The sequence below is a fragment of the Bufo bufo genome, chromosome 3, assembly GCF_905171765.1.
Source record: "Bufo bufo chromosome 3, aBufBuf1.1, whole genome shotgun sequence".
Lineage (NCBI taxonomy): Eukaryota > Metazoa > Chordata > Amphibia > Anura > Bufonidae > Bufo > Bufo bufo.
In genome coordinates this window covers 644,698,543-644,723,819 of record NC_053391.1, presented here as the reverse complement: position 1 = coordinate 644,723,819, position 25,277 = coordinate 644,698,543, and the positions used below count along the sequence as shown (strand labels likewise).

The window sequence follows — 25,277 nt, the reverse complement described above, 5'->3', positions numbered from 1 at the left end:
GTCAGGGCGCTCAAGGCTTACCTGGAGGTAACCGGCTCTTTCAGGCGTACTGACTCGCTCTTTGTGGTTCCGGAGGGGTCGCGCAGAGGGTTGGCGGCATCCAAAGTTGCTATCGCCCGTTTTGTCAAGATGGCTGTTACTGAGGCTTATCTCGCCAAGGGCAAGGTTCCGCCCCTCGGTGTTACCGCTCATTCCTCTAGAGCGGTCGGGGCTTCCTGGGCTCAGAGAAATCGGGCTTCTACGGAGCAGATTTGCAAGGCGGCCACTTGGTCCTCCTTGCACACCTTCACCAAGTTTTACAGGGTGCATACTCATGCGTCGGCTGACGCTGCTTTAGGCCGTCTGGTGTTGCAGGCGGCAGTTGATTGATGCCTCCGGTGTTGGTCTAGTTTGTTCTGGTCCCTCCCTTCTGGGACTGCTCTGGAACGTCCCATGGTTTCCTGTGTCCCCCAAGGAATATGGGCGAGAAAAGGAGACTTTTGTATTACTTACCAGTAAAGTCTCTTTCTCGCTCTTCCTTGGGGGACACAGCACCCGCCCTTCATTTGGGTTTACAGTTGTGGTTCCGGCTTGGTTGCCCCCGTTGGGGCTTGACGGTTCTTTTTCCGGTTGGTGGTTATCTTTCACTACTTGGACACGCAACTGGCAGTCTCTTCTCCAGGCTGAGGGGTATAGCTGATGGAGGAGGGGCTTACAGCTTTCACTTAGTGTCACGCCTCCTAGGGAGCAGAGCTATACCCATGGTTTCCTGTGTCCCCCAAGGAAGAGCGAGAAAGAGACTTTACTGGTAAGTAATACAAAAGTCTCCTTTTTTCATTATTATTTGCAATAACTCAGTTACCTTTCTCATTAAAGGGTGCAAAAAGGAAAGCGGTTTCTGACATCTTCTCTAATGAAAACTCTGAGTCATTGTTTCCACTGAAGTATTCCTATGGCATCAATGCTTGGAAGCAGTGGGTAAAAGCACGATTAGCTGCAGATGAGCTGACAGAATGTAAGTATGCCCCTCAACGCTGCTTGTTTTTAGCCTCTTGTATTACAGTTGCAAGACCTGGACCACTTGCAGACCTACTGTAGCCAACGTTGATCACCATAGACCCATATGATAATCCAAGTTCGGCTCATAAGATTCATAGAGGGTCCATTTTCCTCTTATGGCTGCCTGAAAACAGCCTTAGCTTTGTCTTTAAAACATCACCAGCACCACAAAGAGGTTGGAATATGGTTCAGTCTGTGTCATTACTAATTTTGTGTAGAAGTGGGACCTAAAGTTTCTAACTCTAATGTAACCAACCTCTCCCTCAATTTTACTTTTCAGATAAATCAGTGAGGTTAAAAGAAGACCTTCTGTTGCTCCCTGCAAGTGTTCTCAGTTATTGGCTGTCATGTTTTATCAAGGAGGTGCGAAGACCAAATGGAGATAGCTATGCGCCAGACAGCATTTATTATCTATGCCTTGGCATCCAGGAGGTCAGTAGTGTAAGCTTGCAAGTATATAAACCATATAGTTAAGTTATCAGGCGTGTATATTATGTGTTATATTACAGGTTGTGAAATAAGTCCCCCTTAAAGGGGGTGTGTAGGGAGTACATATTGATGACATATGCTCAGGGCAGGTTATCAATATCTGATAGGTGGTGGTCTGACTTCTGGCACCCCTGCTGATCAACTTTTTGAAGCAGAGGTCACACTGGTGAGTGTTACTTCCTCTTCAAGGTTACACTGCGTGTCGTTACGAAAGTCTTGGCAACGCAGTGTAATTACATGTGCTTGTTCCATTCACTTGAGTGGGATGAGCAATTGTAATTACACTGCGCCATCACTTCAAGCGAGACAATGCACAGTGTAATCTTGAAGAGGAAGCAGAGCTCGTACGACTTCCTCTTAAAACAGCTATAGGTCAAGGGTGCCAGGAGTTTGACCCCACTGATCAGATATTGATGAGCTGTCCTGAGGATAGGTCATCAATATGTACTAGCTGCACAACCACTTTAAGTGTGTGCACAAAGAGATCAGACTTGCCTGCAGCTGCATCCTTGTGCTTGGCTCTCTTGACTAGAGGATGTTAAGAGCTTAGCTGAAAATAATATTTGGGTACGGCAAAAAAAAAATGAAGTTTCAAGTGAAAAAAAGTGTCCTTTTCCCAAAATAAAGTAAAAAAAATAGGGAAAAAGAGAAAAGTAGACATATGTATCGCCGTGTTCGTATTAACCGGCTCTATAAAAATATCACATGATCCACCCCGTTAGGTGAATGCCGTAAAAAAAATAAACAGTGCCAAAACAGCCATTTTCTGGTCACCTTGTGTATCAAAAAGTGTAATACCAAGTGATCAAAAAGATTGATTTGTACCATTTTGGGCTAAATATGCCTGTCATCTCATCCCACAAAAAATTAGCCCCTACCTAAGATGGTCAAACAAGAAAAAAAAAAACTATGGCTCTCAACAAAAATAAAAATTATAGACATATTGGGTATCACCACGTCCGTAACAACCTGCTCTATTAAAATATCGCATGAGATGGCCCCTCAGGTAAATGCTGTAAAAAAAAAAAAAAAAAAAGATGCCAATTTTTGGTCACCTTCACAAAAATTGTAATACCAAGCGGTTTTATGTACCCCAAAATGTTACCAATCAAATTGTCACCTCATCCCGCAAAAAAGCCCCCACATAAGACAATCACTTAAAAAATAAAAACCAATGGCATCTGTAAACGGCAATCCATCAAAATCTGCGCTACAAAAGCCCTGTGCCCCCTTCCCCAGAAGTTTACCAGTACATATAGGGTGTTGCTGTATTCTGGAGAAAGTGGGTAACACATTATGGGGTGCTTTTTCTCCTGTTACCCCTAGTGAAAATGAAAAATTTGCAGCTAAGGGCTCTTTCACACCTGCGTTCTTTTCTTCCGGCATAGAGTTCCGTCGTCGGGGCTCTATGCCGGAAGAATCCTGATCAGTTTTATCCTAATGCAGTGAAATCCGTTCAGGATGCATCAGGATGTCTTCAGTTCCGGAATGGAACGTTTTTTGGCCGGAGAAAATACCGCAGCATGCTGCGCTTTTTGCTCCGGCCAAAAATCCTGAAGACTTGCCGCAAGGCCGGATCCGGAATTAATCCCTATTGAAAGGCATTGATCCGGATCCGGCCTTAAGCTAAACGTCGTTTTCGGCGCATTGCCGGATCAGACATTTAGCTTTTTCTGAATGGTTACCATGGCTGCCGGGACGCTAAAGTCCTGGCAGCCATGGTAAAGTGGAGCGGGGAGCGGGGGAGCAGTATACTTACCGTCCGTGCGGCTCCCCGAGCGCTCCAGAGTGACGTCAGGGCGCCCCACGCGCATGGATGACGTGATCACATGGCACGTCATCCATGCGCATGGGGCGCTCTGACGTCATTCTGGAGCGCCCCGGGAGCCGCTCGGACTGTAAGTATACTGCTCCCCCGCTCCCCACTACTACTATGGCAACTAGGACTTTAAAAGCGTCCTGGGTGCCATAGTAACACTGAAAGCATTTTGAAGACGGATCAGTCTTCAAATGCTTTCAGTACACTTGCGTTTTTCCGTATCCGGCGTGTAATTACGGCAAGTGGAGTACACTCCGGACAAAGAAAGTGTGAAAGAGGCCTAAAACAACATTTTATTAGTAGAAATGAAACTTTTCATTCTCACAGCCACGTGTTTCCAAATTCCCTAAAACGCTTAGGGGATAAAAGTGCTCAGTACCCCCTTACTATATTCTTTAAGGGGTGTGGTTTCCAAAATGGGGTCACTTTTTGAGGGTTTCCACTGTAGGGGTACACCAGGGTCTCTTCAAATACAAAATGGTGCCTAAAAAACATCTAATAAAAATCTGCCTCCAAAATCCATATGGTGCTCCTTTCCTTCTGACCACTGCCACGACCACATATAGAAACCTAGAATGTGTCGGCAGATAAGAACCATTTGGCCCATCTAGTCTGCCCAATATATCTGAATACTATGAACAGCCCCCATGGCCCTATCTTATATGAAGGATGGCCTTATGCCTATCACATGCATGCTTAAACTCCTTCACTGTATTTGCAGCTACCACTTCTGCAGGAAGGCTATTCCATGCATCCACTACTCTCTCAGTAAAGTAATACTTCCTGATATTACTTTTAACCCTTTGCCCCTCTAATTTAAAACTATGTCCTCTTGTAGCAGTTTTTCTTCTTTTAAATATTCTCTCCTCTTTTACCTTGTTGATTCCATTTATGTATTTAAAAGCTTCTATCATATCCCCTCTGTCTCGTCTTTCTTCCAAGCTATACATGTTAAGGTCCTTTAATCTTTCCTGGTAAGTTTTATCTTGCAATCCATGTACCAGTTTAGTAGCTCTTCTCTGAACTCTCTCCAAAGTATCAATATCCTTCTGGAGATATGATCTCCAGTACTGCGCACAATACTCCAAATGAGGTCTCACTAGTGCTCTGTAGAGCGGCATGAGCACCTCCCTCTGTCTACTGGTAATGCCTCTCCCTATACACCCAAGCATTCTGCTAGCATTTCCTGCTGCTCTATGACATTGTCTGCCTACCTTTAAGTCTTCTGAAATAATGACCCCTAAATCCCTTTCCTCAGATACTGAGGTTAGGACTGTATCACTGATTTTATATTCTTCTCTTGGGTTTTTACGCCCCAGGTGCATTATCTTGCACTTATCAACATTACATTTTAGTTGCCAGATTTTTGACCATTCCTCTAGTTTTCCTAAATCCTTTTCCATTTGGTGTATCCCTCCAGGAACATCAACCCTGTTACAAATCTTTGTGTCATCAGCAAAAAGACACACCTTACCATCGAGGCCTTCTGCAATTCCGCTGATAAAGATATTAAACAATATGGGTCCCAGAACAGATCCCTGAGGTACCCCACTGGTAACAAGACCATGGTCTGAATATACTCCAGTGACTACAACCCTCTGTTGCCTGTCCCTCAGCCACTGCCAAATCCATTCAACAATATGGGAGTCCAAGCACAAAGACTGCAATTTATTGATAAGCCTTCTATGTGGGACAGTATCAAAAGCCTTACTAAAGTCTAGATATGCGATGTCTACTGCACCTCCGCCATCTATTATTTTAGTCACCCAGTCAAAAAAAATCAATAAGATTAGTTTGACATGATCTCCCTGAAGTAAACCCATGCTGTTTTTCATCTTTCAATCCATGGGATTTTAGATGTTCCACAATTCTCTCAAGTATGGTTTCCATTAATTTCCCCACTACTGTTGTCAGGCTTACTGGCCTATAGTTACCCAATTCCTCCCTACTACCTTTCTTGTGAATGGGCACAACATTTGGTAATTTCCAATTTTTTGTGATGACTTCTGTTACCAGTGATTGGTTAAATAAATATTTTAATGGTTTTGCTAGTTCACCGCTAAGCTCTTTTAATAGCTTTGGGTGTATCCTATCAGGCCCCTGTGACTTATTTGTATTAATTTTAGACAGCTGACTTTGAACCTCTTCCTCTGTAAAGACACATGCATCAAAAGATTTCATTTTCCTTTGTAAAAGTATTCATTGAGGCAGTCAGCTAGTTCTTTATCTTCTTCCATATACCTTCCTTTTGTTTTTAATTTGGTAATTCCTTGTTTTAGTTTCCTTTTTTTCATTTATGTATCTGAAGAATGCTCTATCGCCTTTTCTCGCCCAATTCCTTGGGGGACACAGGAAACCTTGGGGTATAGCTCAACTCCCTAAGAGGCGTGACACTAAGTGAAAACTGTTAAGCCCCTCCTCCAGCAGCTATACCCTCAGCCTGGAGAGAGACTACCAGTTTTTGCTTAGTGTCCAAGGAGGCAAGACACTCCCTGCTCTGCAGGGCTGTTTTTTCTCCTTCATTTAAAAATTAAAATTAAAATTTTTTATTGTTCTACTTTTCACGGGGACAACAGAGACGAATGGACCTCTCTGTTTCTCCCGGGGTCGAGCTGCACCAGTGCCGGCCATCCGCACTGCTGCCTCCCCCACAGAAGACTAGGAGGACCAGGGCAGCCTAGCTCCCCTGCATCCCGCCAGCGCAAGGATCGCCCGCACGCCAAGTCACTCTTCCAGCGTCCTGCCACTACGGTGCCAGTAGCTGAAGGAGCGACCCTGCTGGAACGGACAGAGGGTGAAGACATCAGGATGGTGAGAGTGGCTGTTCCAGCCCTGCTCTTTCCCCCTTCTCCCTCCCTCTGCACTGGACGACCGGCACCCCTTAACTGCCGGCCGGCAGCGCGACGGCCACACAGAGATCGCGGCGGCGCTCTTGTGCTGGTACGGCCAGTACCTCTCTGCGGCGACTTCTTTCATTACTACGCCGCATACTGCCCCCTTTTCCATAAGATACAGGGGGGAAGAATGAAAATAATCGGCACACTTCGGCGCCATTACTGCGCCGCAGGCCGTCACTTCCAGACTATCTGTATTTAAACTGCGCGCGCGAACGAAGCTAGCGGGGGGGCGGGGCTTCGCTTCCTGCTCCTCTCTATCCCCACCTTCCGGTCTTTCCAGGAGACCAGCAATCCCTGCTGCACCTCCTTCCCTGAGGAGAGATCGTGCTCGTGCTCCTACTCCTGCTCCGGTCCCTGCTGTCTGCTGTGCTTCCAGCCCTGAGGTCTTTGGTCTGGTAGGACTGCTAACCCCCTTCCTAGTGCCAGCCGTCCCTAGCCTGGATGGCCATACCATTCTAGCCAACATGTCCAATCCCTCAGGGGCCTCTGCGCCCTGGTATCACGCCTTCACCGCCTGTGATGCACCCTTCCCACGGGGGCAATCAGACCCACATTGCTCTGCTTGCCAGGTCCCAATACAGGGTCTGCCACTTGCTGTTCCGCCCCCTGTCCTCTTGGATCCTCCTGAATGGGCAAGATCCCTGTCCCAGGCCGTGGAAAGCCTCACTAATGTCGTGGGCCACCTTGCAAATACACAGCCTGCCACGCAGCCTGATACACCCTCTGCCGTACCCTCCGGGTCCGCTACTTCGGCCGATCCGTCTGGGTCCCTCGCTCCCAGCGACGCCTCCAGGGCCCGGCACCCCCAGAAGCGGTCTAGGGCGGAATGCGTGTCATCCTCGGATGCATCCCTGTCACCTCCAAGGGTGCGGTCTCAGTCGGGCCCCCCCTCCTCACAGGACATGCCCTCAGAGGGAGAATTAGTGGATTTGGATTGGGATATGGACTCTGCTTTACCGTCCAAGCTGGCCTCTGCTGTGGGCCATCTCATTACCAACATTCGTGACACCTTTAAAATTCGCGATGACCCTCCAGCTCTGACAAGGCCGGTGTGTCCTTTTTCCGCCCCAAGCTAGCGTCCACAGTATTCCCTCTCCATGCCGACTTCTCGTCGGTAGTTTCTTAGGCCTAGTCTCGTCCTGATGCCCGTTTTACCCCCCCAAAAAAGTTGGATATCCGTTATCCCTTCCCGGCGGATTGCATCTCCACTTGGGCGTCTCCGCCTAAGGTTGACCCTCCCGTGGCCCGGTTGTCCAAAAGCACGGTCATTCCTGTGGCGGGACGGCTCCTCTCTTCAGTCCGCTGAGGACCGGCGCATGGAATTCCTTACAAAGGCCATATTTGCCGCCTCCGGTTCAGCCCTCAGGCTGGTCTTTGCTTCCGCCTGGGCAGGGAAAGCTGTCTCGGAATGGGCTTCCCAGCTGGATCAGGAACTTGATTCGGACGTCTCCATTCAGGACCTCCGTGCTTTAGCCCAGCTCATTGTTCAGGCAGGAAAATTCATTTGTGAGGCCTCCCTTGATGCAGGGGCCCTCATGGCTCGTTCCTCTGCTCTGGCCATTTCAAGGTTTGGACGGCGGATGCCGCTTCCAAATGGTCACTTGCTCGCCTTCCCTTCGCGGGCTCCCGCTTATTCGGGTCCCGCCTGGACGAGATCATTTCTGAAGCCACGGGGGGGGAAGAGCACCCATCTTCCCCAGTCTAGGACCAAGAGCGGCATTCAAGGCCGTCCTGGTTTCTCTCGCTTTAGGTCCTCTCGCAGGGCCGGCAGTCCTCGATCCGCGTCCGATCCGTCATCTAACTCTTCCCAGGATAGGCGTAAAAAGCCTTTTTTTCGGACTCAACCCTCCTGGCGTAAGTCCCAGCTTGCTCGCCCTCCCACGGCCAAGCAGACCCCAGCCTGAAGGTGCGCCCCCACCCGGGTGGGGGGACGACTCCTCCTGTTCAGGGACATCTGGCAGGCGCACTTCTCCGACGCCTGGGCTCTCGAAGTTGTATCTTCCGGATACAAAATCGAATTCGTGTTCCTTCCTCCGGTTCGCTTTTTTCGCTCCCGTGTCCCTAGGGACCCCCAGTGTGCGGCCGACTTCTCTGAAGCCATTTGCACCCTTCTGGAAAAAGGAGTGATCACTCCCATTCCTCTAAGGGACCGATTCAAGGTGTTCTACTCGAACCTTTTTGTGGTCCCCAAAAAAGAAGGTTCGGTAAGACCAATATTGGACCTCAAGCGGTTAAACAGTTTCCTCTGTCTTCGGCGGTTCAGGATGGAGTCCCTCAGATCCGTGGTGGCCTCTCTGGAAAGAGGGGAGTTTCTGTCGTCTATCGACATCCAGGACGCTTACCTCCACGTCCCGATCGCTCAGTGTCACCAGCGTTTCCTTCGCTTTGCGGTGGGGAACGACCATTATCAATTTGTCGCCCTCCCCTTCGGCCTGGCGACGGCTCCTCGGGTGTTCACCAAGATCCTTGCTCCTGTCCTGGCCTTGCTCCGCTCGAGGGGTGTTTTTTTACTTCCCTACTCGGACGATCTGCTCATGAAGGCGCCCTCCTGTTCGCAGACGTCCACCAGCGTGAACCTCATGCTGCAAACCTTGGAGCGGTTCGGTTGGATTATCAACCTTCCCAAGTCCTCGCTTACCCCATCCAGACAACCCCTCTTTCTGGGGATGTTACTGGATACAGAAGCGGCGGAGGTTCGGCTCCCACCGGAAAAGCGTCAGCTCCTTCACCGTTCGTTTCGGACCCTGCTTCTCCACCGCTGTCCGTCCTTCCGGTCCAGCATGCGAGTATTGGGACAGATGGTGTCCTGTTTCGAAGCGATTCCTTTCGCGCAATATCACCCCCGCACCTCCCAGATGGCAATTCTGTCTGCCTGGGACAAGTCTCCGGAGAGTCTGGACCGGCCCTTCCTCCCCATGCTCGGACCTCCCTCCTCTGGTGGTTACGGACCCCCCTCCTGGGAAAATCCTTTCTGCCAATGACCTGGTTGGGGGTTACCACCGATAAACATTCTGGAACTGAGGGCGATTCTCCTATCGCTCCGGCATTGGACTCCACTACTTCGGGGTCATCCCGTTCGTGTCCAGTCGGACAACGCCACGGCTGTGGTGTATATAAATCATCAAGGGGGCACTCGCAGTGCAGCGGCTATGCGGGAGGTGTCTCACATCCTCCATTGGACTCCTGTTCCGGCCCTGTCGGCCTTTTACATTCCGGGGGTGGACAACTGGGCGGCGGACTTTCTCAGTCGGACGACAATCGACCCGGGCGAGTGTTCTCTGCATCCCGACGTGTTCGAGTCCATTTTCCTCCGTTGGGGTTGTCCGGATGTGGATCTCATGGCCTCCAGGTTCAACCACAAGCTCCCCGCCTTCCTGTCCAGGTCCAAGGACCCGAGGGCGTATGGCGCCGACGCTCTCGTTCTTCCGTGGACGGAATTCTCCCTCCTGTACGTGTTTTCCCGCCCCTCCCTCTTCTGCCACGGGTCTTCCGGAAAATCGCATCACAGGGCGTGCCTACGGTTCTCATAGCCCCGGATTGGCCTCGCCGGCCTTGGTACGCCAACCTTATACTGCTCCTGGGAGACGCGCCTTGGCCGCTGCCTCTAAGAGAAGACCTCCTCTCTCAAGGGCCGATCTTCCACCAGCATTTAGGGTCACTGCGTTTAACGGCATGGCTATTGAGACCGCAGTTTTAACGCTACAGGGTTTTTCAGCAGATGTGTTTCATACCATGATCCGCGCACGAAAGCCTGCCTCGTCCAGGATTTATTACCGGACCTGGCGGTCTTACCTGGGTTTTTGTGAAACTCTGGATGTTCATCCCCTTCGTTTTTCCCTTCCCACGGTCTTGTCCTTCTTGTAGTCTGGTCTGGACCTGGGTTTGGGTCTCAGCTCATTAAAGGGTCAGGTCTCGGCGCTTTCCATCCTCTTCCAGCTTCCTCTGGCCCCTCTCGGGCCTGTCAAAACCTTTATCCAGGGAGTCGCTCACTCTGTTCCCCCGTATCGCTCTCCCATTCCACCCTGGGACCTTAATGTTGTGCTAACGGCACTCCAATCTACCCCCTTCGAGCCTTTGCGGAGGGTTTCTCTTCGCCTTTTGTCCTGCAAGGTCATGTTCCTTGTGGCTATCACGTCCCTTTGACGGGTGTCTGAATTGGCGGCACTTTCTTGTGCGGAGCCCCTTTTGGTCTTCCACCAGGATAAGGCGGTTCTCCGTCCGGTTCCTTCCTTCCTTCCGAAGGTGGTCTCCGCCTTTCGCCTCAATGAGGACATCGTCCTCCCTTCCCTTTGTCCGTCTCCTTCTCATCCTCGAGAACGGGAGCTTCACCGCCTGGATGTTGTTAGGGCCCTGAAGATTTACCTGGAAGTCACCGGACCCTTTTCGGCGCACGGACTCTCTCTTTGTGGTTCCGGAAGGTCCGCACAAGGGGTTGGCGGCGTCCAGGGTGTCTATTGCCCGCTTCATCAAGATGGCTATTAGCGCGGTAAGCCTCAACAAGGGCAAGGAGACGCCTTTTGGTGTTACCGTTCACTCTACCAGAGCGGTCGGTGCTTCTTGGGTTCAGAGGCATCGGGCTTCGGCTGAACAACTGTGTACGGCGGCCACCTGGTCTTCCTTGCACACCTTCACCAAGTTCTACAGGGTGAACACCTATGCATCGGCGGATGCTGCTTTGGGCCTCCTGGTCTTGCAGGTGGCGGTTTCTTGATACCTCCGGTGGTTTTCGCCTTGGGCTGTAGTCCCTCCCCTCTTGGACTGCTCTTGAACGTCCCAAGGTTTCCTGTGTCCCCCAAGGAATTGGGCGAGAAAACGAGATTTTTGTATAACTTACCAGTAAAATCTCTTTCTCGCTCTTTCTTGGGGGACACAGCACCCACCCATTGTTCTAGTTTACCGTTACGGTTTAGTTGCCCCTGTCAGGTAGTTGACTTGTTTGGTTTTATATGGTTGGTCATTGCCTTTTTTTTCACTACTTGTACACGCAACTGGTAGTCTCTCTCTCCAGGCTGAGGGTATAGCTGCTGGAGGAGGGGCTTAACAGTTTTCACTTAGTGTCACGCCTCCTAGGGAGTTGGGCTATACCCCAAGGTTTCCTGTGTCCCCCAAGGAAGAGCGAGAAAGATTTTACTGGTAAGTTATACAAAAATCTTGTTTTTTCACTGACCTGAACTAATTTCTCTTCTGCCTGTGCTTTAGAAGCTCTTATAACTTGTTTGGCCTCTCTCTGCCTAATCTTATAAATTTGCCTGTCATCATCGTTTTTTTTTTTATAATTACTAAATGCTATCTTTTTGTTTTTAATGATTTTGGCCACTTCTGCGAAGTACCACAGTGGTCTCTTCCTTTTTTGCTTTTACTGACAAGCCTAATGCAATTTTCCATTGCCTTCAATAGTGCCACTTTTAAGTAGTCCCATTTCTCCTGGACTCCAATGAAACTGTTCCAATCTAATAGGGACTCTTATACCACTAATCAAATTTTAGAAAAGTCAGTTTTTCTAAAATCTAAAACTTTTTGTTTTTGTGTGGTGTACTTATAGTAATCCACACTGACTGGTGATCACTAGATCCCAAGCTTTCCCCTACAGTAATATCAGATACCAAATTCCCATTTGTGAATACTAAATCTAAAATGGCCTCCTTCCGGGTTGGCTCCTCAACTACCGTATTTATCGGCGTATAACACGCACTGGCGTATAACACGCACCCTTCATTTTAAGGGAAATTTCAGGAAAAAAAATTAAATTTCAAATTGTACTGCTATGGGGTGGGGGGATCTGTGGATAGAACTGTTATGGGGGGGATCTGTGGATGACACTGCTATATGTCATCCACAGATCCCCCTCATAACAGTGTCCATTTCAAATTGTACTGCTATGAGGTGGGGGGATCTGTGGGTGGAACTGTTATGGGGGGGATCTGTGGATGACACTGCTATATGTCATCCACAGATCCCCCTCATAACAGTGTCCATTTCAAATTGTACTGCTATGAGGTGGGGGGATCTGTGGATGGAACTGTTATGGGGGGGATCTGTGGATGACACTGCTATATGTCATCCACAGATCCCCCTCATAACAGTGTCCCCCAATACACCGGGCCTCTGCTCACCGAAGTATTTATAAACGTGAATCCTTATCCTGTTATTAAGCTGCCCTCTCCCATGTTCCCCTGTATCCCCACAGCACTTACGATTCATTCACACGCTTCCATAGCAGGCAGGGCGGACGGCAGCAGTAACGTCACTCACTGACGTCGCGCGTCTGCTCCGCCTGCTTCATTCATAAAGGGGGCGGAGCAGGCGCTCAACGTCAGTGAGTGACGTTACTGCTGCCGTCCGCTCTGCCTGCTATGGGAGCTTAAGTAAGTGCTGTGGGGATACAGGGGGGACATGGGAACATGGGAGAGGGCAGCTTAATAACAGGATAAGGATTCACGTTTATAAATACTTTGGTGAGCGGCGGGGCCCGGTGTAAGAGTACAGTGACTGCACCGGGCCCCGCCCCTAGTTACGGACTCCAGCCCCTCCTCTCTCCCGGCTCATACAGCGCAATGAATATCGGCGTATAACACGCATACATGATTTGCCCCCTATTTTCAGGGGGAAAAAGTGCGTGTTATACGCCGATAAATACGGTACTTGCTGTAGAGATAATCCCAGTAGGGAATTTAGAATATCTGTACTCCTAGCAGAACTAGCTATTTTGGTTTTCCAGTTTACATCAGGAAGATTAAAGTCTCCCATAATGATAACTTCCCCTTCAATGTCATTTTAGCTATTTCCTCAACTAGTGGATCATCTAATTCTGACCACTGCCATGTGCCCATAGAGCAGTTTACAACCACATATGCAGTATTTCTGTAAACTGCAGAATCAGAGTAATATATAGTGAGGTTTATTTTGTTAACCCTTGCTTTGTTGCAAGAAAAAAATTAATTGACATAAAAAATCTACCAAAAAAGTGACATTTTGAAATTTCACCTCCATTTTCCTTTAAAGGGAATCTGTCACTAGCATATTAGCATTTTTTTTTTTATGAATCCATGTGTAATAAAGTACCTTATTTCCATATGTCTTGTTCTTTGTATTCTGTGTCTTGTCATTTCTTCAAAAAAACGCTTTTTATGATATTCAAATGAAGCTGTAAGGAGCCCAGAGTGGCGTTATTCTTTGTCCACGGTGCCCAGGAACGCCCCTCTGAAGTGCCGTGCCCACCTAAATTTGAAAACTAATAACTCCTCCAAGATCGCCTAAATTGCCTCCCAGCGCCGCGCTCTGCGGCAAACCCCCCTGATCCTCCTCTCGCCTGCATCCGAAATCCCGCGCAGGCGCAGTGCCGGCGATTGCCTGCGCGATAAGACGACTGAGGGCAACAGCGTCACCTGGCATGCGCCGATCCCAGCTGTTTCCTCAGCCAGCTAAATCGCCCGCACTGCGCCTGCACGGGATTTCGGATGCAGGCGAGAGGAGGATCGGGGGTGTTTGCCGCAGAGCGCGGCGCTGGGGGGAGGGGCGGGAGCACTTAGCCTCGCTTCTGGGAGGCGATTTAGGCGATCTTGGAGGAGTTATTCGTTTTCAAATTTAGGCGGGCACAGCACTTCAGAGGGGCGTTCCTTGGCACCGTGGACAAAGAATAACGCCCCTTTGGGCTCCTTACAGCTTCATTTGAATATCATAAAAAGCGTTTTTTTTGAAGAAATGACAAGACACAGAATAAAAAGAACAAGACATATGGAAATAAGGTACTTTATTACACATGGATTCATAAAAAAATTTTTTTGCTAATATGCTAGTGACAGATTCCCTTTAGTTCTTGTGGATCACCTCAAGGTTTAACAAAGTTTGTAACATCAGTTTTAAATCATTTGAGGGGTGTAGTTTCTAAAATGGGATCATTTATGTTTAGTTTTTTTCCCCCTTGCGTAAGCCCCTCAAAATCACTTTATAACTGAATTGGTGTTTAACAAAATGGTTTTGGAAATTTTGTTGAAAGTTTGAAAAATTGCTTGTAAACTTCTAAACCTTTTTAACGTCCTAAAAAATTTACAAAATGATGCCAACATAAAGTAGACATATGGGGAATGTTAAGTAATAAATATTTTGAGGTATCACTTTGTTTTAAAAGCAGAGAAATAGAAATTTTGTAAATTGCTAATTTTTGGTAAATTTGGGATTTTATAAATAAAGGTGAAATATATTGAATTTATGACTGTCATGTAGTACACACATAAAGTGACGCATGTCAGATTTGCAAAAATCGGCCTGGGATTTAAGGTGAAAAGTGGCTCTGTACTGAAGGGGTTAATAAAATGGGCTGTAGTTTGCAAAGTTGTTGTGTTGATTTAAATTCTGGTGCGTGTAATGGAGATTTACAGGTTGTTGTGATTTTTTATTTTTTTTTCTTTAGTTCTTGTCTGCCAGCAGGAAGAAAGAAAATATATTTTATGATGAAGATTATGAGATATTTGGACAGGCCCTCAATAATATTCTTAGAAGTTGGCAGCCAAGTATTCTACCAGATGGTAAGCAATTAAACAAATACAATGTCTTGCTGTTTTGGAGTTATATTGTGATTTAAATGCCTACTGACTACTTTTCTGGCAAGCTTTATGCAATGCTAAAATTCCAATAGTTCAGCAGAGGGAACAATATTGGACACATGCCAAGGTAGAATAGAAGCTAGTAAGAGACATGCTAGCTCACATTTATTTGCCAGGGTAACTTAAGACCCCCCCCCAGGCACTTGGGGGTTAAACGTTTTATGACCTCCTTTTCTTATGCCAGTTTTAATAGTAAAGCTCGCTGTCATGGTGTGCCAAAAATAGTGTGGCATGCCTCCTTTTTTTTTTTTTTATAATTTTGGCACCTCCTGGGCAGCACGGTGGCTCAGTGGTTAGCACTGGTGCCTTGTAGCACTGGGGTCCTAGGTTCGAATCCGACCGAGGACATCCGCATGGAGTTTGTATGTTCTCCCCGTGTTTGCGTGGGTTTTCTCCGGTTTCCTCCTACACTCCAAAGACATACTGATAGGGGCCTTAGGTTGTGAGCCCCATTGGGGACAGTGTGATTCTAATGTCTGTAAAGCGCTGCTGAATATAGTAGCGCTATATAAGTGCATAAGATAAATGTATTATCCTCTGGAGGGCCATATGCCAACAAGGAGCTGTTGTAAATTTTTAATGTAATGTGTGCCTGCAGGCAGGATCTCAGAGGCACAGCAAGAGAGACTGCATAGACATTTTATATGTCCGTGCTAAACTCGCATCCGTGCAAATCAGTACCTCTCTATAATCTACTCCATGATCCTGGGCTGCTTTAGTGACTAAGGGCTCATGCACGCAAATGTATTTTCTTTCCGTGTCCGTTCTGTTTCTTTTTTGGGGGGGGTCTGCAGCCTGTATGCGGTACCATTCACTTCAATGGATCCACAAAAAACGGAAATGACTCAGAGTGCATTCCGTATGTCTAAGTCGGTTCCACAAAAAAAAAAAATAGACCAGATCATATTATTGTCCATTTTGCAGACAAGGAGAGGCATTGTTACAATGGATTGAGCAAAATACATATGGTCTTGTGCATGAGCCCTAAGAGAAAGGTATGAAACCATAGAAATGGTTCAAGTGGATGGTATTTAATATTGATAGATATTTATATAATCATTTTTTGATTATTTATTTTTTTTTAAATCTCACTTGTAGGCTCAATATTTTCACGCGTCGAGGAGCCTTATTTGTGGCTAACAAATCAGCTTGGAACCCAATCTGCCATGTGTCTGCTTTTTACCCTCTTCTACTTTAATACTAAGTATTTTAATTTGAGGACAGTAGATCAGCACTTAAGACTTTCTTTTGGTAGCGTCTTAAAACAATGGAAAAGAAATCCCCTTACGCAAGAGAAACGGGCTTGTCTTCAATACCAGGGTTCTTCATTATTTGAGAGCGACAGTGAAGGTAAACCGTTTAGTTTCATTGCGTTAATAAAATTACTCGCCATCAGTCACGTGTTTTGCAATTTGCAATTTGTTTGTGGGGAAAAAAAACTACATATTACTGCTGACTGAAATAAGGCTACTTTCACACCTGCGTTAGGTGCGGATCCGTCTGGTATCTGCACTGACGGATCCGCACCTATAATGCAAGCAATTGTATCCGTTCAGAACGGATCCGTTTGCATTACCATGAACAAAAAAAAATACATTTTTTTTTTGTTCATGATAATGCAAACGGATCCGTTTTGACTTTACATTGAAAGTCAATGGGGGATGGATCCGTTTGAAAATTGAGCCATATTGTGTCAACTTCAAACGGATCCGTCCCTATTGACTTGCATTGTAAGTCTGGACGGATCAGTTAGCCTCTGCATGGCCAGGCGGACACCCGAACGCTGCAAGCTGTGTTCAGGGGTCCGCCTGCTGAGCGGAGGACAAACGGTGTCAGACTGATGCATTCTGAGCGGATCCGCATCCACTCAGAATGCATTAGGGCTGGACGGATCCGTTCGGGGCTGCTTGTGAGAGCCTTCAAACGGAACTCACAAGCGGAGCCCCGAACGCTAGTGTGAAAGTAGCCTAAGGCCGCTTTCACACAGCTTTAATACGGCTCTTTATTCAAGTCTTCAATAGTCAGACCCTCTGTGGTTCAACTGAACCAAACTTAGATTACCATATAACCCTATGATGTAGTAATTCCTGTCCTGTAGGAGGCCCAGGCGTAATACGGCACTCATTTCATGCACATATTACAGGCTAATTTCACTCAAACCAAGTTTTCGTGGGGATGCGTTCCGTTTTTAGAATGGATAGCATCTGGACTGAGCACTGACCCATTTGAATATATATGCACTTAAGCATAAATTTTATTTTTACCCACCATCTGTATGTTCAGGAAAAAAATTGCAATGTGTTATGTCGTCTTCTGTTTTTCACCGGGAACTAGTCCATTCAAGTCATTGGGTCAGTGAAAAAAAACATAGCCCATGAACGTCATCAGTGTGCGGTCTGTTTTTTACTGATGGTGGCGAGGAGATGCTTTGTGTTATTCAGTTTTTATCCACACGTGTGAACCCTTAAAAAAAACAAAAAACTGATTGGATCTGTGCAGTAAAATCTTAAGAACTTAGGCCAGTTTCACACTGGTGTTAAGCTGTTCTGGCAGGGGAACAGCTGCCGGATCTGTACTACCGTTTGCACATGTGTGCTGCTAGAAGTCCGCCCGGGCTCTTTCACTATAATAGGGACCGGCCGGAGATCCGGCCTCAGCACAGCAAACATGTCGAGAGGCAGCCAGACAAATATCACAGCATGCTGCGGTTTTTGGAACGGACTTCCACTGCACACTATAGTACAGACCCCTGCTGGAACAGCTTAATGCCAGTGTGAAACAGATTTGCAAAAAACATTAAAGCAAACTGAGGGAAAGATGTTAGTTTTTCACTGACAACTCAGACTAGTTCCATATTGCTCATGTGTAAGAAGCCTTATGCTGAAATCCACACATGCAGTCTTTGACGCAGCTTTTTTTTTTTTTTTAAAGCGGAGATTGGAAAAAGGAAGGAAGAACTTAAAAGAAAGAAATATATAATAGGATCCATTTTTTCCCTTGTCTCAAGTTACATGCGTAATTCTACCCTTAGGTTACACTTAAACATCCTTTTTGGTCCTTCATTGCTTTACTGAAACAAACTGAGGATACCGAGTAGTACAACTTCCAGTAAACTTGGTTTCTTTCAGACAGCTGATCAAAATGTGTTTATGTAGTCCAGGCATAAACTACATGGATGTTGCATGTTGTGCTTCTTGTGCAAACATTTATGTTGCATGTCTCTTGTAGATAAAGTTGTCCCTGGGAAAAGGAAACATGAAGATGACGAGGCAGTAATGGAACTGATTGAAAACACAGCTGACCCATCACGTTGCCCTGTGAAAATTTTTGAATACTATCTATCTCAAAGGTAATGTAAAAGTATCAGTCATCTGCTTATAGGCACCTAAAGGTTTTCCTCATCTGCACAGACTATATATGTATTTAACAAACTATACTTGAGTAATAAAATGCGTTTGATGTGATACAAATGCTGTTAAATAGGTATTTAGCCTAAGGGCTCATTCACACGGCCGTTGCCATATTGCGGCCCGCATACGGCGAATCCACAATACACGGGGCACCAGCCGTGGGCATTCCGCATCACGAATGCGGACCTGTTCCCTTGAATGGGTCCGCAAATCCGGAGATGCGGTACGGAACGAAACCATTCCGTGCCTCAAAAAGATAGCACTTGCCTTATTTTTTTTGCGGAACGGATGGATTGCGGACCCGTTCAAGTAAATGGGTCCACGATCTGCATGCGGCTGGCCCACGGTCGGTGCCCGTGCAATGCGGACCACAATTTGCGGTCCACAGCATGGGCACGGAGGGGCAACAGTCGTGTGAACAAGCTCTTAAGGGTATGTTCACACAGAATTTTTTCTTTGGGGATTTTGGTGTGGATTCCACTTGTTTTTGGGGGGTTTTCCATTTGTTGTTTTACCCCCTCCCTACTTCCACAATGTACAACGAAGAGGGAAAGGATTTGTATGCCAGAAAAATAAAACCCATAAAGCAATGGCAGAATTGCTGCCTTTTCTTTTTCCTGCTTCCCAAAAAGCTAAATAAAGTGATCAAATAGTTTTTGTTCTGCTGTTAACCCTTGCTATGTTACAGGAAAAAGCATTTAATTTTAATGGGTTTGTCTCATCTCGCCATTACTAAGGCAAGATGAGGCACCGTACCGAACACCAGCCGGCCAGGAAACAGCGGCGCATGGTGGCGCTTGCTGTTTCAGTAACTCCAGTTGCATTGAATTGGAGCTATGGAAACAGCATAGCGCAGCAAGCTGTTGTGTTTGAGTCATAGCTTGCTGCTGTTTCTGTATCTCCCACACACTGCAATGAGAGCTACAGAAATGGCACACACTGGCCCGCTCTGCTGTGTCCTGGCCATCTGGTGGTTGGAACTGGGTTTCATCTTGCCTTAGTAATGGCTAGACGATTTTGTTAGCAGCTAGAAATATGAAAGCTGGAAGTGCAAGCTTTTATACAAGACCATAATCATGAGCAGGATATATCGCAGTTAGAAATTGAGTGCGGAATAACCGTGGTAATATCTGCATTTACTTTCACTTTTAGCTGCATTCACTGCCATCGCGATTTCTAACAGCGATATCTTCCAATGTACTGAAGATAATCCTGTGGTTCTGGTATTGTTCCAAAGCTTGGAATCCCATATCTCTAGTTGCTTCCTATCCAGATAGAGAAGCAGCTAAAGCAGCCCTCCCCCTACTGCCAGAGCACTTGGGCAGAACTGTTAGGAGGTTAAATAGGAGATGAAGTTCAATACCAGACACAGCTTATGAACACGAGTGGCGCAGTTTCTGGTGAAAAAAGCTGATCCATATTTCTAATCATAGACAACCCTATTAACTCTGAAATTTTGATTTTGTGTGCAATCCCCTATTAGCAGTTCTATGTTTTGCTCTGTTGCATGTCCTCGCTTTGTTCTATTGGAATGTTTTCAAATGTTTTATGTTTTACAGATTTTTTTTATTTTTATTTTTTGTTCCTCCCATACTTTTATTTAAACATGTTTAATTCTACTCTTTTTTGCAGCCCACAGAATCTCAACCAGAGATTGGATGTGTTTTATTTGACTCCTGACAGCCTCGCTTCTGATTCCTCTCTGTGGTTCACGTCAACTCCCCTGGGTCGCAACACTTTGGAAAACATGCTAATACGGGTTTTACTAGTAAAGGATATTTATGACAAAAACAGTTATGAACTGGATGAAGACACAGACTAAATCTTGTTGCAAGCTATAAAGTGGTGGCAAGAATGGAAGTCACGTTAGATAGACAAGCTGCTGGCGTGAATAACTGAGAGCGAAGAGTGAAAAACATTTCACGTTTACTCCACATGTATTTTATGAGTTTTGTAGCAGTGTGCCCGGCCCGGGTATAACCATGTAAATATTTGTGTGACATTTTGCCATTTTCCTTGTAGTGAATTTTAGGAAGCCTAAAACACAACACATACAACTCAGATTTTTTTTTTTATTATTTATTTGAATTAGGGATGTTTGTAACTTTTTACATGAGATCCGAATGAGAATGTGCCATGTGTATTTGCTTTATCTCCATATTGCACAATTCTACTGTCGAAAAGCTTTCTGTAAAAAAAAAAAGAAAAAAAAAAAAGAAAAGGTTTTGCCCAGTTTCTTAAATTCGCTAGTTAAGTAAATCAGCTAGAATTAACAAGATTTAGATTATGCCTTCTCAAATTTTAACTTCAACTGTAAAGTCATAGGAACTGTTTTTATTTTGAGTTTGGGGATAATAGAGAAATCCTATTGACTGACTTAGAATGAAATTCTTGTCTGTACCAAAAACTAGACAATTTTGAAAATGTCAATATTTGTGTACTGTAACGTGAACTTTTGGTTAATTTTGTTTCATTTCTCCCTATTTTTTTTATTTTAGCCCCTCCCAATTAAAATATTACCATGAATTTTCTTTGTGATTCTTATATTGCCACATAAATAAAATTACTGTCTGCATTTGAGTAGCTGAAAAAGTTAGGATGTTCTGTTGGATACATTTTTTTTTTGTTATTAAAGGGGTTATCCCTCAAATATGTATCACTTACAATACAGACCAAAAGTTTGGACACACCTTCTCATTCAAAGAGTTTTCTTTATTTTCATGACTATGAAAATTGTAGATTCACACTGAAGGCATCAAAACTATGAATTAACACACGTGGAATTATATACATAACAAACAAGTGTGAAACAACTGAAAATATGTCATATTCTAGGTTCTTCAAAGTAGCCACCTTTTGCTTTGATTACTGCTTTGCACACTCTTGGCATTCTCTTGATGAGCTTCAAGAGGTAGTCCCCTGAAATAGTTTTCACTTCACAGGTGTGCCCTGTCAGGTTTAATAAGTGGGATTTCTTGCCTTATAAATGGGGTTGGGACCATCAGTGGCGTTGAGGAGAAGTCAGGTGGATACACAGCTGATAGTCCTACTGAATAGACTGTTAGAATTTGTATTATGGCAAGAAAAAAGCAGCTAAGTAAAGAAAAACAAGTGGCCATCATTACTTTAAGAAATGAAGGTCAGTCAGTCAGCCGAAAAATTGGGAAAACTTTGAAAGTAAGGGCTATTTGACCATGAAGGAGAGTGATGGGATGCTGCGCCAGATGACCTGGCCTCCACAGTCACCGGACCTGAACCCAATCGAGATGGTTTGGGGTGAGCTGGACCGCAGAGTGAAGGCAAAAGGGCCAACAAGTGCTAAGCAGCTCTGGGAACTCCTTCAAGACTGTTGGAAGACCATTTCAGGGGACTACCTCTTGAAGCTCATCAAGAGAATGCCAAGAGTGTGCAAAGCAGTAATCAAAGCAAAAGGTGGCTACTTTGAAGAACCTAGAATATGACATATTTTCAGTTGTTTCACACTTGTTTGTTTATATAATTCCACATGTGTTAATTCATAGTTTTGATGCCTTCATAGTCATGAAAATAAAGAAAACTCTTTGAATGAGAAGGTGTGTCCAAACTTTTGGTCTGTACTGTATACATAGGTGATAAATAACAAATGGTGAGAAGTCTGACCCTTGGGGACCCCTATTAAACCTGAGAATGTAGGGTTCCAGAGTCCCCTCATTCTATATGAAGTGGTAGTGTCCTATTATTCCGTTGCTCCATTTTAGTCTATTGTACCGATAGAGCACTATTTACTTTCAACCGCCTGGAAGTGACTGGAGCAGAAGACCAGCAAGCACACTACTGTTCCATTCAGAGAGGGAACTCAAAAAACCCTTATTCTCAGGGACCCTTTGGTCAGAATCCCTAGATAAGTACTTTATTGTGACATAACCCTTTTAGTAGAGCACATTCCTAAAGCATTGAAGCGACCTTGCAATATCCGCCTTCTGACTGGTATAAAAGAATTTAACGAAAAATAAAAATGAGGTCGTGGATTTGAATCGTCTGCTACTACAGTGGGTCGTGTGGTGCTGAAAACCTCGTGTTGAAGCCACATATTTCAGTGCCTTTCAAACGTTTAAGGTGCTAGAGTCCGGTTGAAGTGGCCATTTGTTTTTTTAAATGCTTTGAGGCAATTTGGAAGTCTTTCTCATCTAGAATTAGGAGTTCCTTACCACAGCTAGTGATACTCAGATCTGATTTTGCTGTTAATTTTTTTTTTCCATTTTTGTAGAGGAGTTAGGCGCTATACAGCCCTTTTATCGGTGCGTACAATAATTCAGTTTGAAACCTTTTAAACCTAAAATTGATTGACGGCACAAGTAATGTTGGCTCTGTGTAGTTAGAAAACAGCTGTTTTTTCCCCCCGAGAAATATTGCAGTTTCACTGCCCTAAATGAGTGGAACTAAACTGCAATGGTACATCCCACCTGTGGGCAAGTGTGCCACTTTTTCTTAAGAAAAAAAAAAAAGTCATGATTTTTCTCCTGGACCAACCACATTGAATTAAAATATGAGAAATTGCCAAAGTTACCAAACTTTTTTGATCATTCTTTCAGGACTATAAGGCTGCATTCACATGACCATGCCATGTTTTGCAGTCCGCAAATTGCAGATCCACAAAACGCGAATACCGGGCGTGTGCTTTCCACATTTTGCAGAATGCACAGGGCTGGCGCTATATAGTTAATGCCTATAATATAAGAATAGGACATCCTCTATGTTTTTTGCGTGGCCATGGAATGGAAGTACAGGTATGAACAGCACACTGTGTGCTCCCCGCATCTTTTCCAGCCCTATTGAAATTAATGGTTCTAGATCCGTTCTGCAAATTTTGCAGAGCCATTCATACAGCCGTTGTGAAGGTACCCTAAACAGAATGGACTGTGAGTATATATGAATACCCTTTCTGGATCTACTTCACCACAGGAAGTCTGAATAGTCCTGGTCAGAAACCAATATTAGCTGTTGCATTGCTAATGGTCGTCACAATATCAGAACTATGAGATAAACCTCTATACCTCTCGTGCAACTGTTGAAGAGTCTGTCATTCACTATTGAAACGTTATGCTTGATACCTTTATTCACTATTGCTACCCAGCCGCGCTGTGGTTTAGTACTGTGCGACCATTTGAGCCACAGTGGGTTCTAATTATACTAGTTAGGACCCCTCTGTTTAGATTATGTTTATGTGATAATCAGCGATCTAATGCCATGCACCCCCACTGATCAGCGGTTCTGCTGTAGCTCCATCTGTTGTGCGGTGGACGGAACTGGTAACTGCTACACTGCTCCCACTAAACAGATGGAGTTGTGTAGTTTCTGCACTGGATCTACCGCAGAAAAGCTGATCAGCAGGGTGTCGGACCCCAGAAGATCAGATAATGATAGCCTATCCTTAGGATAGGCCATCGTTAGTAAAGTGGACACCCCCTTTAAAGTCAACCGTCTTTACCACAAAATTACTCAATTGTCAAAAACCATCGTAAGGGATCCTACGGTAGTTTATTTTTTCGAATAATTCCTAGTTCTAGGATTGTGTTCCCCCCTCAGCAGATGTGCACTTTTTCAATACAGTTTTAAGGTTTGCGTTTGAAGTTTGGACTGTAAAACATTTGATTTGTGTTATATTGGGGTCACCCAGACCCAAGGATTGATCGTCACATAGCACTTTTTCTTGAATAATCATGGATAGGGGTGCTGCCTGTTTAATAATGTAGGCAATTTCCAATGAACCTATATTGATAGTACTGAGGGCAATATTACATTACTAACTGCATTTTCTTTTTAAATCTTGCAATTTGCATTGTTATAAATGTTAGTGCTTTTTCTTCTATGGTTTCAAAACGTATTAAGACTATGCAAAAGCAATAAAGTTATGCTTAAATGTTAATACGCCAAAATACACTTTATTGGTAGGGGCAAGTACAGAAGGTAGTGATCTCATTTGTGTACTTCTGGATATTGTCGTCTGGGTTCAGAGATCAGAAACTCTTCTCCTATCCCTATAACACAGGGATCAACAACCTTCAGCACGCCAGCTGCTGTGAAACTACAACTCCCAGCATGCAAACATACTCAGCTGTTTATATAACTCCTATAAAAGTGAATGGAGAATTCTGGGAGTTGTAGTTTCAGAACACCTGGAGCGCCACAGTTTGCTGATCCTTGCTATAACACCATGCTGTACGGGGAGTAGCAGAATTACAAACCACAATCCATGGACAAAGGGGAAAAAAATAACAGTAAACCTTTTTATTTTTTAAGACCTGCCATTCCAGTGCTGTGGCTCCCATCCCCTTGTCCAGATGTTGTTTGTGGTACAGCCAACCCCTGGCCTCTTTGGAGATATACACACACTGCCATTCGTGCGCGATACAAGGGGTGTTCAAATATAAAGAGAAATTTATTAGCTACACTTTTATTTATTAAATACAATGAAGCGACGTACATACTATAGGGGTCATTTATCAAGTTTACGTAAAATGTTGCAAGTGATCACTGCGTGACAAATTCGGTGGGTGTGTGGTCTGCATTTTGTAGCCAGGAGTAAGACCTAGTCTGTCACTTTGAAACAGACACACAAATGACATCCACAGGCAGTCTGAAAAGTACTCGGGCGAGATTGTGAACGCATTGCACCTGCACTGAACCAGGACCCATTCATTTCTATGGGGCTGTGCACATGAGCTGGGATTTTCACGCATCACTTATGCGTTGCGTGAAAATCGCAGCATGCTCTATATTGTGCGTTTATCACGCAACGCAGGCCCCATAGAAGAGAATGGAGCTGAGTGAAAATCGCAAGCAAGTGCGGATGCAGTGCAATTTTCACGCACTGTTGCTAGAAGACTATCGGGATGGAGACCCGATCATTATTATTTTCCCTTATAACATGGTTAGGCTACTTTCACACTTGCGTTCGGAGCGGATCCGTCTGATGTTTCATCAGACGGATCCGCTCCTATAATGCAGACGTTTGCATCCGTTCAGAACGGATCCGTCTGCA

General features: G+C 45.3%; 1 protein-coding gene and 1 long non-coding RNA gene across 13 annotated transcripts in view; one reads left to right on the top strand and one right to left on the bottom strand.

Moving 5' to 3' along the window:
- Nucleotides 1–20,875, top strand: part of ZMYM2 (zinc finger MYM-type containing 2) — a 107,535-nt gene extending 86,660 nt beyond the window's left edge. For all 12 annotated transcript variants that reach the window (XM_040426238.1, XM_040426235.1, XM_040426237.1 and 9 more), the window contains 6 exons: nucleotides 856–994; nucleotides 1,319–1,470; nucleotides 14,654–14,768; nucleotides 15,945–16,196; nucleotides 18,075–18,195; nucleotides 19,889–20,875. In XM_040426238.1, the coding sequence (XP_040282172.1) occupies nucleotides 856–994; nucleotides 1,319–1,470; nucleotides 14,654–14,768; nucleotides 15,945–16,196; nucleotides 18,075–18,195; nucleotides 19,889–20,078 (969 nt within the window). In that variant the 3' untranslated portion in view covers nucleotides 20,079–20,875. The remainder of the gene's footprint in view (nucleotides 1–855; nucleotides 995–1,318; nucleotides 1,471–14,653; nucleotides 14,769–15,944; nucleotides 16,197–18,074; nucleotides 18,196–19,888) is intronic.
- On the bottom strand, nucleotides 20,332–22,128 carry LOC120996360. Its single transcript, XR_005777761.1, has 2 exons — nucleotides 21,854–22,128; nucleotides 20,332–20,915 (listed from the first exon to the last, which is right to left on the bottom strand). It is a non-coding gene; the product is annotated as an uncharacterized LOC120996360 (long non-coding RNA).
- Between the last annotated feature and the right edge of the window lie 3,149 nt (nucleotides 22,129–25,277).